This window comes from Bufo gargarizans, chromosome 3, assembly GCF_014858855.1.
Source record: "Bufo gargarizans isolate SCDJY-AF-19 chromosome 3, ASM1485885v1, whole genome shotgun sequence".
Taxonomy (NCBI): Eukaryota; Metazoa; Chordata; class Amphibia; order Anura; family Bufonidae; genus Bufo; species Bufo gargarizans.
This window is the reverse complement of record NC_058082.1, coordinates 494,788,342-494,801,871: the sequence shown is the minus strand read 5'-3', so window position 1 is coordinate 494,801,871 and position 13,530 is coordinate 494,788,342. Positions and strand designations below refer to the sequence as shown.

General features: G+C 47.1%; 1 protein-coding gene across 1 annotated transcript in view; it reads left to right on the top strand.

Annotated features, from left to right (window-relative positions):
• Positions 1-112: 112 nt before the first annotated feature.
• The window catches only part of TNFAIP1 (TNF alpha induced protein 1), a 37,848-nt gene continuing 24,430 nt past the window's right edge, over positions 113-13,530 (top strand). Inside the window, exons 1-3 of the mRNA XM_044283847.1 lie at positions 113-242; positions 2,651-2,992; positions 11,098-11,267. Coding sequence (XP_044139782.1) covers positions 2,779-2,992; positions 11,098-11,267 — 384 coding nt within the window. The 5' untranslated portion in view covers positions 113-242; positions 2,651-2,778. The remainder of the gene's footprint in view (positions 243-2,650; positions 2,993-11,097; positions 11,268-13,530) is intronic.

The window sequence follows — 13,530 nt, the reverse complement described above, 5'->3', positions numbered from 1 at the left end:
GGGACTTGTAGTTCTGTGTGTGCTGATGACGAGATGAGGAGAGATTGGTGAGCATTACAGTAGGCGGGGCAATGTATGACAGGACTACAGGTCCCATAGAGCAGCGCGAAGCCACCAGTTCCCTGTTCCCGTGGAGTTACTGGGACAACTGGTGTCGGAAGTGACTTCATTCTTCTGGAAAGAGATGGGAGAAACTCGGGAGAAGTGAGAGAAGAAGCGGCGGCGGCTGCCCGGGGCGTCAGGTGTGTGTCAGGGGCTGGCAGTGCTAGTGAGGAGCAAGAGGGAAGAGAGACGCTGAGACTTGTGGTGCGCAGGGGGCGCGGCTGGTGCATGGGAGGGGCTGAGACTCATTTGTGGCGTCCACACATCATAGGGCAGGAGCTGAGACTTGTGGTGTCCACACATAGGGCAGGAGCTGAGACTTGTGGGGTCCACACATAGGGGCAGGAGCTGAGACTTGTGGGGTCCACACATAGGGGCAGGTGCCGAGACTTGTGGTGTCCACGCATCATGGGGTCGGGAGCCGAGACTTGTGGTGTCCACGCATCATGGGGTCGGGAGCCGAGACTTGTGGTGTCCACGCATCATGGGGTCGGGAGCCGAGACTTGTGGTGCCCACGCATCATGGGGGCGGGAGCCGAGACTTGTGGTGCCCACGCATCATGGGGTCGGGAGCCGAGACTTGTGGTGCCCACGCATCATGGGGTCGGGAGCCGAGACTTGTGGTGCCCACGCATCATGGGGTCGGGAGCCGAGACTTGTGGTGCCCACGCATCATGGGGTCGGGAGCCGAGACTTGTGGTGCCCACGCATCATGGGGTCGGGAGCCGAGACTTGTGGTGCCCACGCATCATGGGGTCGGGAGCCGAGACTTGTGGTGCCCACGCATCATGGGGTCGGGAGCCGAGACTTGTGGTGCCCACGCATCATGGGGTCGGGAGCCGAGACTTGTGGTGCCCACGCATCATGGGGTCGGGAGCCGAGACTTGTGGTGCCCACGCATCATGGGGTCGGGAGCCGAGACTTGTGGTGCCCACGCATCATGGGGTCGGGAGCCGAGACTTGTGGTGCCACAGGAAGAGGTTCTGAGGCAGCAATATATTTTGTTACTGTTGGGTATCACCAGTTTTATGCACTTTGTGCCACTTTCACATAGTCGGTATTCAATCAGTGATTTCCGTCAGTTATTGTGAGCCGAAACCAGGTGTGGGTCAGAAACCCAGAACAGGTGCAGATCTTTCCATTATACTTTATGCCAGTGTAGCCTCCACTCCTGTTCTTGCCTCAATAACTGATGGAAATCACTGACTGTGTGAATGCGGCCTTATGTGGACATCTGAGACTCTCTAATGCCGAGAACTGACTGTCATCCTTTATGGCCCGGCAGATATGGACATGCTCATATATCCTGGTGGTAAAGCAGCACAGGGTGGATGATATGTGAATTCTGTGTAACCTCCATGTGCTTCCTCCCAGCACCAGAAGTGTGGTTGGGTTCATGGCCTCCAGCTATCCGAGCTGCTCACGTAGAGCCGTTCACTGGTGACGGAAACAGGATGACAGATAGTCTGTGATTTCCAGGACTTACTTTCAGCACAAGATCCGTCCCACAGTTTATAGGAAATGAGCTCACGATGCTTGGCAGTGATGTTCCTGCGGGCACAGAGGAGCGTGTGCATCCTTCCATGCCCTCTAGAGAAATGGTAACGTGCCCACTGCCCAGGTATCTGTTCTGCGAACACTGAGGCCTCCTTCAGCAGTGATACAGAACTCGGCAGCCAAAAACTGACGGGGTTCTCTTAATTTTTTTTTTTTTTTTTTACTAACAGTTTTGTAAGGTCTTCAGTAAAAAAAAAAAAACTTTAAACGCATGATATACCCATAAATGTGGGATGGGAGGGTTGTCAGCTGGACCAGGTCATCCACATCCATCGGAAGACAAACAAAAAGAGGAGAGAATGCAGAGGAGGAATCCTCTCTGAACAGATGAAAGCAGCTTCACGCTAAGCACATGTTTCAGACGTGAAATAGTCTGGAGATGCCGTGGTGAACGTTGCGCTGCCTGCAGCATGATCCAGTATGACCAGTTTGGTAGTTAGGTCAGTGATGGTCTGGGGGGGGGGGGGGGGGGGGCATACCCTTGGGGTGTGGCTTCTACATGATAGCCGGGATAGGTGGACCTGGCTTGATCTAGATCTGCTGTAACCCTTAGGGTACCGCTACATGGCGACATTTCATACAAAGTTTTTCAGTGGGGTCATACTGCGACCGCGATGTGACAGTCGCGACACTATTGAGATACATTTTATGAAATGTCACACGACACATGTTGACGTGCTGCCATACCTTTACCGTATATACCGTACCGCATTAGTATACCTGAGCCACTTTATCGCAGGCAACCTTTTTTACTACTTACAGCCCTCATTTCATTGGTAGAGTATAACGTGATTTTTTGCTATCAGTGCGGTGTTTTTAGGGCATAGTAGAAATGTTTCTTGCATCCTCGGCGCCATTCTTAGGCCTCGTGCACACGACCGTGGTTTGGGTCCACATACGAGCCGGCATTTTTGTGGCCAATCCTGTTGAACTTGTGCTCACTACAGTTGACCATTATATGAATATCTTTTCATTTCTATTTTCTTTTCAGGTTTTCGGACCAGTTAGCAGGCGTCTCCTTCCTGCTAAGCAGGGAGTGTCTTCCTCTCGCACCCTCCCACCACGGCGGCACACGTGAAGCCCACTGTGTGCAGAGTCATTGTCTATCTGCAGCGAGAGATGTCCGGCGACACTTGTCTGACGGCTATGTGCCCCGCTTCAGGGGCCAAACCTAAAACCTACAGCTTCAGAGGGGGCTGCCTTGGGAACAAATACGTGCGGCTGAACGTGGGAGGATCTTTGTACTACACCACAGTGCAGGTCCTGACGAGACACGACACTATGCTGAAGGCAATGTTCAGCGGCCGGATGGAGGTTCTGACAGACAAGGAAGGTGAGATCATTTCCATTCAAGTTGGTGGAATCGGTGCCTCTCTGTTCTGTGTGACCAGTCAAGACTGGATTTTAGAAAGATGCAAGATGCAAATGTCTAAAAGAGCTCATGCACACGACCGTATGCATTTTGCGGTCTGCAAAAAAAAAGGATGACAACCATGTGATGTCTGTGTTACATCCGTTTTTTTGCGGATCCATTGTAACAATGCCTGTCCTCATCCGCAAAACGGACAAGAATCGGACATGTTCTATATTTTTTTTTTGGGTGGAGCGGATATAGGGATACAGAATGCACATGGAGTCATTTCCGTTTATTTTGAGGCCCCATTGAAATGAATGCTTCCGCATACGGGCCGCAAAAAAGATAGAACGGCGACAGAAAAAATATGTTTGTGTGCATGAGCCCTAAGTCTAAAGCATCCCTGATCTGGTTAACTAATGATGCTTCTGGTTTTAGAGGGGGTTTTCAGGACCTTAGGATAGGTCATCAGTATCAGACTGTTGGGGGTCCAACACCCGGCACCTCCACAATTCAGCTGTTTCGGGCAGCCTCAGTGTTGTGAGATAGGCTACTTTCACAATTGCAGTAGCAGGGCTGCCAGGCTGTTCCGGCGAGGGAACAGCCTGCCGGATCTGTGCTAACGCTAGCTGACCGTGGCGCTGGAAGTCTGCTCCGGCCCCGGAGGTCCTGCCGCAGCACATCAAACAAGCCGAGAGGCGGCTGGATAAAAAAAACACAGCATGCTGTAGCTTTTGTCCGGCCGCTTATCGGCATGTTTGCCGTGCTGCGGCCGGACCTCCGGCGCACCCCCATTATAGTAAATGGGGCCAGAGCGGACTTCTGGCAGCACGGTGGGTTAGTGTTAGCACGGATCCAGCAGACTGTTCCCCCACCGGTACAGCCTGCCAGAAAAGGCTACCTCAAGTGTGAAAGTAGCATTATGCAGTATACAGAGCTGTAAGCAGACAGCGCCATACACTGTTCAGAGGCTGTGCTGGGGTACTGCAGCTTAGCTCTCATTGAAGTGCAATACACCAGCACTGGAAACTGCACAGTGGACAAAGCCTTCTGCTGCCCTCCATCCACTGAATAGTTTCCAGCGCTGTGGTGGGGGTGCCGGTTGTCGGACCCCTAACAATCTGGTATTGATGAGCTATACTGACTTATCAGGATCCGCAGCTCGGATAATCCCTTTAATTCTAATGCTATGTACTGTTCATAATTGAGAGCTGCGTATAAAGTTTTGGGGTTTTTTATAGCCAAAAAAAGGCAAAATTATTTCAAAAACTTGGATTTATATTTGTTAACCAGAAAAATCTATAGAGAATTCCTCACGATGAGAAATCTTTAATCCCAGCAAACAATGCTAGACCTGTTCTAGTGAGTCTTATTGCATCCTCTCGATAGCGCCCCGCGCCCCCCCCCCCCCCCCCCCCCAAAAAAAAAAGAAGCAAACAGGGGGAGGGGCCTTAAAAGAAAAATGACTTGCTTCAGTAGAATCACATGATCCTGCTCACCGAGTTAACAGCTTGGAAATGGGTCACATGACACACACTCCGCAGCAGTGCTCACTGCCATTATTACAGCTGTAGGGGTGTTGCAGTTGAAAGTTAAAGGGGTTCCTCTTCGTAGTAGCTATCTTGCTTGAAGATCCAGCGTGAAATCTCGCACGGCGGCCTCTTCATGCTCAAATGGTTGAGGTAAGTATGTTGTGTTTTTTTAGTTATTTTTTTTACCGCCATTTCTGGGAAAATACATTTAAACCCCAACTCAATGTAATCCTAGGATTATGACCCTCTACAGCACAGGTGTCCGGCTGCGGTGCCATATTGTTCCATATTGTTTGAGCTGAGTGAAGGGATTGGGATAAAATTGTTACATAATACATAGTTTTCCCTTTTGTGTCTATTCAGAGTGAGCCCAGGTCGACATGAGATGCATCACACCCATCGGTGGAGCTTTGTATGCGGCCAGCAGAACTGTATGCGACCATACACCCCCCCTCCCCCGTAGCTTTACCCTGAAGCTTTTAATTGTCAGAATTTAGTGGATTATTTGTCAGACTCCATTTATCAGAATACAAGTCGGTCCTAGGCAGAGGAATCTTCTGGCAGCAATCGCTCCTTTGACAATTTTGTCCGACTTGCGCAGAGAAAGAGAGTCTTTTCCGGTCCGATCGGGGTGCGCAGGGAGCCGTCACATGCGCAGTGGACTAGTTGAAGTCGGTGCCAGTAGTCCGCACGGGCGCAGACTACAGTGTCCACTGCGCCTGCGCCAGACTACGAAGCAGAGATGATCTGACGTCAGGATAGTGGAGTTGTGTGCATGAGGCCTAAGGAACACAGAAAGAACAAAAAAAATAACTCTGATAACCCCGTAGCACATCTCCTTTTTTTAAGGGCTCATTTACACCACCGTATGAATGAATCTGCATCCGTTCTGCAATTTTGCGTAACGGGTGCAGACCCATCCGTTGTTCCATTCCATGGCCCCGCAAAATAAAATATAGAGCATGTCCTTCTCTTGTCCGCAATTGCAGACAAGAATAGTCATTTCTATAATGGGTCGCCCGTTCCGTTCCTCAAATTGCGGAATGCTCATGGGCTGTATCCGTGTTTTGCGGACCTACAATTTGCTGACCGCAAAACACGGAGCGGTCGTGTGAAGGCGACCTAAATCTTTTTTTTTTTTTTTTTTTTTTTTTTTTTTGTCTGATTGTACATTTTATTCTATTAGGCCTCTTTCACACTTGCACTGTCCAGATCCAGCGTGTACTCCACTTGCCGGAATTACACGCCGGATCCGGAAAAACGCAAGTGAACTGAAAGCATTTGAAGACGGATCCATCTATTAAAGTCCTGGTTGCCATAGTAGTAGTGGGGAGCGGGGGAGCAGTATACTTACAGTCCGTGCGGCTCCAGAGTGACGTCAGAGTGCCCCATGCGCATGGATGACGTGCCATGCGATTACGTGATCCATGAGCTTGGGGCGCCCTGACGTCACTCTGGAGCGCCCCTGGAGCCGCACGGACGGTAAGTATACTGCTCCCCACTACACTTTACCATGGCTGCCAGGACTTTAGCGTCCCGGCAGCCATGGTAACCATTCAGAAAAAGCTAAACGTCGTATCCGGCAATGCGCCGAAACGACGTTTAGCTTAAGGCCGGATCCGGATCAATGCCTTTCAATGGGCATTCATTCCGGATCCGGCCTTGCGGCAAGTCTTCAGGATTTTTGGCCGGAGCAAAAAGCGCTGCATGCTGCGGTATTTTCTCCGACCAAAAAACGTTCCGTTCCGGAACTGAAGACATCCTGATGCATCCTGAACGGATTTCTATCCATTCAGAATGCATTAGGATAAAACTGATCAGGATTCTTCCGGCATAGAGCCCCGACGACGGAACTCTATGCCGGAAGAAAAGAACACGGGTGTGAAAGAGCCCTTACCTGAACATGATTATGGGGGCCGCCATCTTGCCTGAGCTGTTCTTAACAGCATTTAGAAAGCATTAGGAAAATTGTGTAGAAGGAGAAAACAGTCAGCGGCACTCACCAATGTGTTACTTCAATTCAATACTTTATTCCATCGATTCATGGACGTGGCAGGGGGCAGACAGACATACAAACAGCGACGGCCGTTTCGCGCTACATGAGCTTCATCGGGCTGTGCGTCAGCGCGTACATTCGTGCCGCCCTTTTAAGCATCAGCGCTGCGTGTTGCCATGACAATAGACATCAATAATGCGCCTGCGTAAAGGGTTAGTAAAAGACATAACATAACATATATAAAGCAGCAGCATCACATGCGTTATATATTCAGATATCTCATAGGAATGAACTTAGATCATTTCTCTCATTCAAGCCAAGCTCACCTAATGCTTGGGTTCGCAGAATCCACCTCGCTTCTCTCTGCAGGAGGAGACAAACCTGTGAAGGAGATGCAATCTAGACTACCTGCGTGGACATTCCTTATGTGATCTAGGGCACCCCTTTCCTGTCCTTACAGAATTGAAGTGCTCTCTTAGGCCTCTTTCACACGGGCGTTGCGGGAACATGCACGATTTTTCCGCGCGAGTGCAAAACATTGTAATGCGTTTTGCATGCGCGTGAGAAAAATCTGCATGTTTGGTACCCAAACCCAAACTTCACAGAAGTTCAAGCTTGGGATCGGTGTTCTGTAGATTGTATTATTTTCCCTTATAACATGGTTATAAGGGAAATTAATAGCATTCTGAATACAGAATGCATAGTACAATAGCGCTGGAGGGGTTAAAAAATATAATAATAATAATTTAACTCTCCTTAATCCACTTGCTCGCGCAGCCGCCATCTCTTCTGTCTTCTGTGCTGTGTGCAGGAAAAGGACCTATGGTGACATCACTCCGGTCATCACATGGTCCATCACATGATCAATCAGTATGGTAAAAGATCATGTGATGGACCATGTGATGACTGGAGTGACGTCACCACAGGTCCTTTTCCTGTACACAGCACAGAAGAGATGCCGGGCTGCGCGAGCAAGTGGATTAAGGTTAAATTATTTTTTTTATTTTTTTTTTAACCCCTCCAGCTCTATTATACTCTGCATTCTGTATTCAGAATGCTATTATTTTCCCTTTATAACCATGTTATAAGGGAAAATAATAAAGATCGGTTCCCCATGTCAATCGTCTCCTAGCAACCGTGCGTCAAAATCGCACCGCATCCGCACTTGCTTGCGGATGCTTGCGATTTTCACGCAGCCCCATTCATTTTTATGGGGCCTGCGTTGCGTGAAAAACTCACAAAATAGAGCTTGCTGCGATTTTCACGCAACGCACAAGTGATGCGTGAAAATCACAGCTCATGTGAACAGTCCCATAGAAATGAATGGGTCCTGATTCAGTGCGGGTGCAGTGCGTTCAACTTGCGCATTGCACCCGCGTGGAAAACCCGCCCGTGTGAAAGGGGCCTTACTCGTTCAAACAAACACCTAATTGTCTTTCCAATATAGAATCTACCGCAACTGCAGAGCAATAGGTAAACCACGTATGTGCTTCTGCAGTTGATAAAACTCCTGACTCTATATTGGATACCCGCGAATTCAATACACTTTTTTGGGGAGTTATGTTTACATAGTGAACAGCTGCCACATTTAAAGTTGCCCTTTGGTATATTATCTGTGAGCCAGTTGTTACGTTTGATGGGATAAAACCTACTCCTCACAAGTTTGTCTTTAATTGTGTGGCTTCTTCTAAAGGATATAAGTGGCTTATGTTCAGTGAGTTCACCTAGAGTCGCATCCCTCCTCAAGATATCCCAATTTTAAAATATTACTAAACGGATACGTTCCGCCATGGGACTATATTTAAAGGCGAATGCGAATCTGGTGCCCCCATTTTTGTCCTGCACCTGTTTGCTCCTACCGTCACTTTTGATAAGTAGATCGCTTTGAGAGAACCCCTCCTCTACTCTCTTCATATCCTTATTTAACGATTCTTCTGGATAACCGGCTTTTTTAACACTTCGTGGGCTTACAAAAGCCCTCCGTGACCAATCCGTCGCCCTCAACCACGACAGCCACATCCAGGAACTGCAATCGTGCACCTCCAAAATTCAGGGTAAATGTCATTCGCATTCAGATATTTCACAAATCCCTTGCATTCAGCCTCCGTACCTTCCCATACTATGACTACGTCATCCACAAAACGTAAATATGTTTTCAACTGGGGTAAAAACGGGTTCATAGTAGAAAAAACAAATCTATCCTCTAATCTGGCAAGATAGCCGTACCCAACTTCTGCCTCTACCACTCATTTCCTAACTTAAACACATTGTTAGTTAAAATGAATTCCAGTGCTTCACCAATGAAATCACCAAAAATTTGGCTTTTCCCCGAATTAGTTACGATGTCTAGGACCGCCTCTACACACACCCGCACCATGAGGGATGCGGGTGTAGAGGCTTTCCACATCAAGGGACACCAACTGGTACCCTCCTGCCAATGCATTTCTTTCTAGGCCAACAGGAAATCATTGGTGTCCCTGAGATACGCAGGGGCACTTACCAACGCCGGTCTCGAGAGCCAGTCAACCTATTTTGACAAAGGCTCTATCACTGAGCCAATACCCGCCACGATAGGACGTCCCGGGGGGTGGCTCAGTGACTTGTGAATCTTAGGAAGGAAATACCATGATGGTCTTGTTAGAAATGAGGGTATTAGGTTATCCAGCATGTTTTTAGGAAGGAAGCCCACCTCCACATATTTAGTAATAAGGCATCTGAGTTGTTGTTGGATACTGGGTATGGGGTCCCCCGATTCCCTTTCATAAGTGAGTGTATCCCCTAATTGTCTAAGGGCTTCACCCACATAATATTCTCTTGACATTAGAGCACTTCAATTCTGTAAGGACAGGAAAGGGTTGCCCTAGATTCCTAGATCACATAAGGAATGTCCACGCAGGTAGTCTAGATTGCATCTCCTTCACAGGTTTGGAGATTGTGTCCGCCCCTCTGCAGGGGGGGGATAGACACCGTCTCCTCCTGCAGAGAGAAGCGAGGTGGATTCTGCAAACCCAAGCATTAGGTGAGCTTGGCTTGAATGACAGAAATGATCTAAGATCATTCCTATGAGATATCTGAATATATAACGTATGTGATGCTGCTGCTTTGGATTTAAGTACATGTGAATTCTGCGATTGTCTTATATGTTATGTTATGTCTTTTACTAACCCTTTATGCAGGCGCATTATTGTTGTCTATTGTCATGGCAACACGCAGCGCCAATGCTTAAAAGGGCGGTGCGAATGTACGCGCTGACGCACAGCCCGATGAAGCACATGTAGCGCGAAACGGCCGTCGCTGTTTGTGCGTGTTTGAATGTCTGTCTGCCCCCTGCCACGTCCATGAATCGATGGAATAAAGTATTGAATTGAAGTAACCCATTGGTGAGTGCCGCTGACTGTTTTCTCCTTCTACGCTGTTTATATGTGCTTTCATCTATTTATCAGCCGTGCACCACCGCGTGTGTGTGTATAAAGACCAGTGGAGGTACCGCATACTTCGCTTATTTCCGGGTTTAATTGTGTAGCTGTGCCGCCCCATTCTACATTATATGGTATTATTAGGAAAATTGCTCTACGGCAGCCCCATGGACCATAGACACAGGATCGGGAGGGGGGACCCTCTGGATTGGAGAGTTTTCTGGGCATGTGCTGTACAAGGAATAACAGATGAGCTCTGACAATCAGCTGCTGTGAATGGTGGGTGCTGTGTTATCTATACACAGAGGTGATATCTCCTTATCGTTACAGGCAGGATTAGAATGATAGATAAGCAGTAACTGCAGTAAAGTCATCTGTACAGACCAAGAAGTGGCGCCAGTTATTAGACACAGTAGCCAGTGCGAAAACTGTAGGATTTTTGGTTTTAGTTTAAATATAAAAAGTGCCATGGAAAATTAAAAACATCATCAAAAATTATTTAAAAACTATTTTCACATACTGTAACTGTATGGAAATATAGCTAACTTGAAATTACTGCTATTAGTCAGTGTCAAAATCATTAGTACGGTGCCGATACAGAAGGAATGTGAGGTAGTAATGTACCTATCGTAACTATGTCCTGCTCTTGGAGGGTTTAGGAGGGGGGTGAGTTTATAGGGATATTTGTTGGTGGGAGAGTATGGGATTAGGTTTACTATAAGAGTCCTATCTGATCCTGGAAATTGTTGCTTGTAATGTCTTACAATCATAAGATATGCATTGTTTACACCATGTATGAGTAATATTGTACATGTTTATTATCTTTAATAATGTCTTTTTGATGCTTGGATAATTGATCTGGAAGACAATCGATGATAATAATAATAAAAATTATCCAGAAAAAAAAACTATTTTCACACTTGCGCTAGCAGGGTCCGGCAGGGACCAGCCTGCCGGATCCGTTCTAACGCTAGCCTATGTGTGCAAACGGGCCGAGAGGCGGCCAGACACAAGCTACAGCATGCTGCCCCCAGTGTACAAGCGGGTAATTTTCTGCTGATACATTCCCTTTAGTTTGTGTTTATCGTAAGAGTCAAATGTCCAAACAGCCGATGTCATTCCCAGGCTTCTCTTTTGCAGGCTGGATCCTCATTGACCGTTGTGGAAAACATTTTGGGAGCATTTTAAACTATCTTCGAGACGACACCATTGCTCTTCCAAAGAACAGACATGAGATCAAGGAATTAATGGCGGAAGCCAAGTATTACCTCATCCAGGGCTTAGTAGACAAGTGCCAGGCAGCATTACAGGTGAGGAAGGGGATGCACTTCCCTGTGATCCTTGTCTTTATGTCTTCTAGGATGTGTTTTATGGTAACGGGTGCTCTTAAATGAGTCTGAACCATTAATCAGCACCAGTTTTCCACAAAGTTTGACGCTGAGCCACTCTCTGATGTAAGTCCCGGCTAATAGACACTAGAGGTTTAGGTTTGATTTATGTTTTATGAGAGATTGGGATGAAAGCAGTTTTCAGAAGATTGTTAGAACATGAGGGGAATGACTAATTTTAAAATGATTCATTGATGTTCTGGCTTCCCAGAGGCATTGGTAATGAGCATAAAGTAAGGAGGCGCCTGTATCGATGTGCAGATGTCTCTTGTTCCATCACCTGGCTTGCACTGGCGTCTGACCATTGCTTGTTGGTTATTATTTTAGGCTGACATTATCTGCAATCCACTTGTGGTAAGTGATAATGATGCTGGTTTCTCTAATTCAGTGTTGGTATGGGTCATTTGTTAAAGGAGAACCCCCTACAAAAATACCGTGATCCTTCTAGATACAATGGTCTGTTCTAGGCCATCGTAAATTGAAACCAGACTCCTACAATACATAGAGTGCCTCAGACTCGGATCCAATCAACATGGCTATTTCACTGGTAAAGCACCTTTATAGGTTTTTCCGTAGCTCCTCTTTGGTACTAAATGTTTTGTACTGCCCCCTGTCTGTGCCAAGATGTGCTGCTCCTTTGGACACCACATGAGCAGTGACTCCATTTTATTTTTCTGGTACATATATGTATTATGCAAGACCCTGAAGAAGCACCTGCCCTCAGCATTGTAAGGGATTTACAGCTTCCAGCATCTATTTCTGTCTGTTTTATTAGAGGCTGTCTCACTACGGCAAGAGGCATTAATCATGTAGAGGAAGTTAATGCAAGCTACTTACTAATGTATTGTGATTATCCATATTGCTATCTTTGCTGTCTGGATTCATTTTTTTCCATCACATTATACACTGCTTGTTTCCATGGTTACGACCACCCTGTAATCTCTGTGGTGGTCGTGCTTGCGCACTTTAGGAAAAAGCACTGGCCTCTCTGGTGGCCGGGACCGTGGAAGCGCACATAGGCCGGTGCTTTTTTCCTATAGTGCACAAGCACAGCCACCACTGATGGATTATAGTAGGGTTGTTTCGGGTATCGACCTTTCGATACCCAGTCGATACTTTTGTTCCGGTATTGATACGATACCGGGATTTGCCTTTTATCGATACTAGGCTGTGCTACTGCACAACCCAGTATCAGAGAACCTGAGCGCGCTGCTCTCAGCGTGGCCATGTTCCCTCAGCAGCACAGGGAGAAGGAGGCAGTCTCTCTCCCTCCCCCCTACACTGCTGCTGCCACCAATAAGAGCGCGGAGGAGGGGAGGGGCTGTGGCCACTGCGCCACTAATGATCACTAACGTTTAATACATTACAAATACAAGCGCCAGAAACACATTGCCGGCACCCAACCTCTGACGGGGTGCTGCGATCCGCTGCAATTTTTTTAATTTATTTTTTTCTACATGGGACAAAAATCCGTGAAAAATGTTGCCACCGACAATTTTAATACTGTAGAGGGGGGCGCACTGCGCCAGCAATGATAATCAACGTTTAATATACAAATAAAGCTGGCAACAGAAACACATTGCCGGCACCTGACCTCTGACAGGGCGCTGCGATCAGCGGCAGTTAACCCCCCCCCTCCCCCCCCCCCCCCCCTCAAATTTTTTTTTTTCTAAGTGACCTCGTTCCCCACCCCCAAAAATAGGATAGGACTATTCTATTATGGGCCGAACGTTCCATAAAATGCGAAATGCACTTGGGGCGTTTTTTCTTTTTTTCTCATGGTATCGAGTATCGCAATACTTTTTTATGGTATCGAAACCGAATAAAAATTTTGGTATCGAAGCAACCCTAGATTATAGGGTGGTCGTAACCATGGAAATAAGCAGTGTATAATGTAATGGAGGCAATATGGACAATCACAATACATTAGTAAGTGCCTTCTATTCACTTTCACCACATGATAAATGCTATTTGCTGAAATGACACAACCCCTTTAAGAGCTTGCTTTATATATCTTGGTTATCTGCTTATTTTTCTTTAAACTTTACTTTTTCTTATTCTGTGATCACATTTTTGGCTTTTGGAACCAATTACCAAGTTACAGTGGTCTCAACCAGAGGTCGCAATAACGCCTGTACAAGCGTCATAGACGCCTGTTCAGGCAATTTTATGCTTTGAAAAAAGG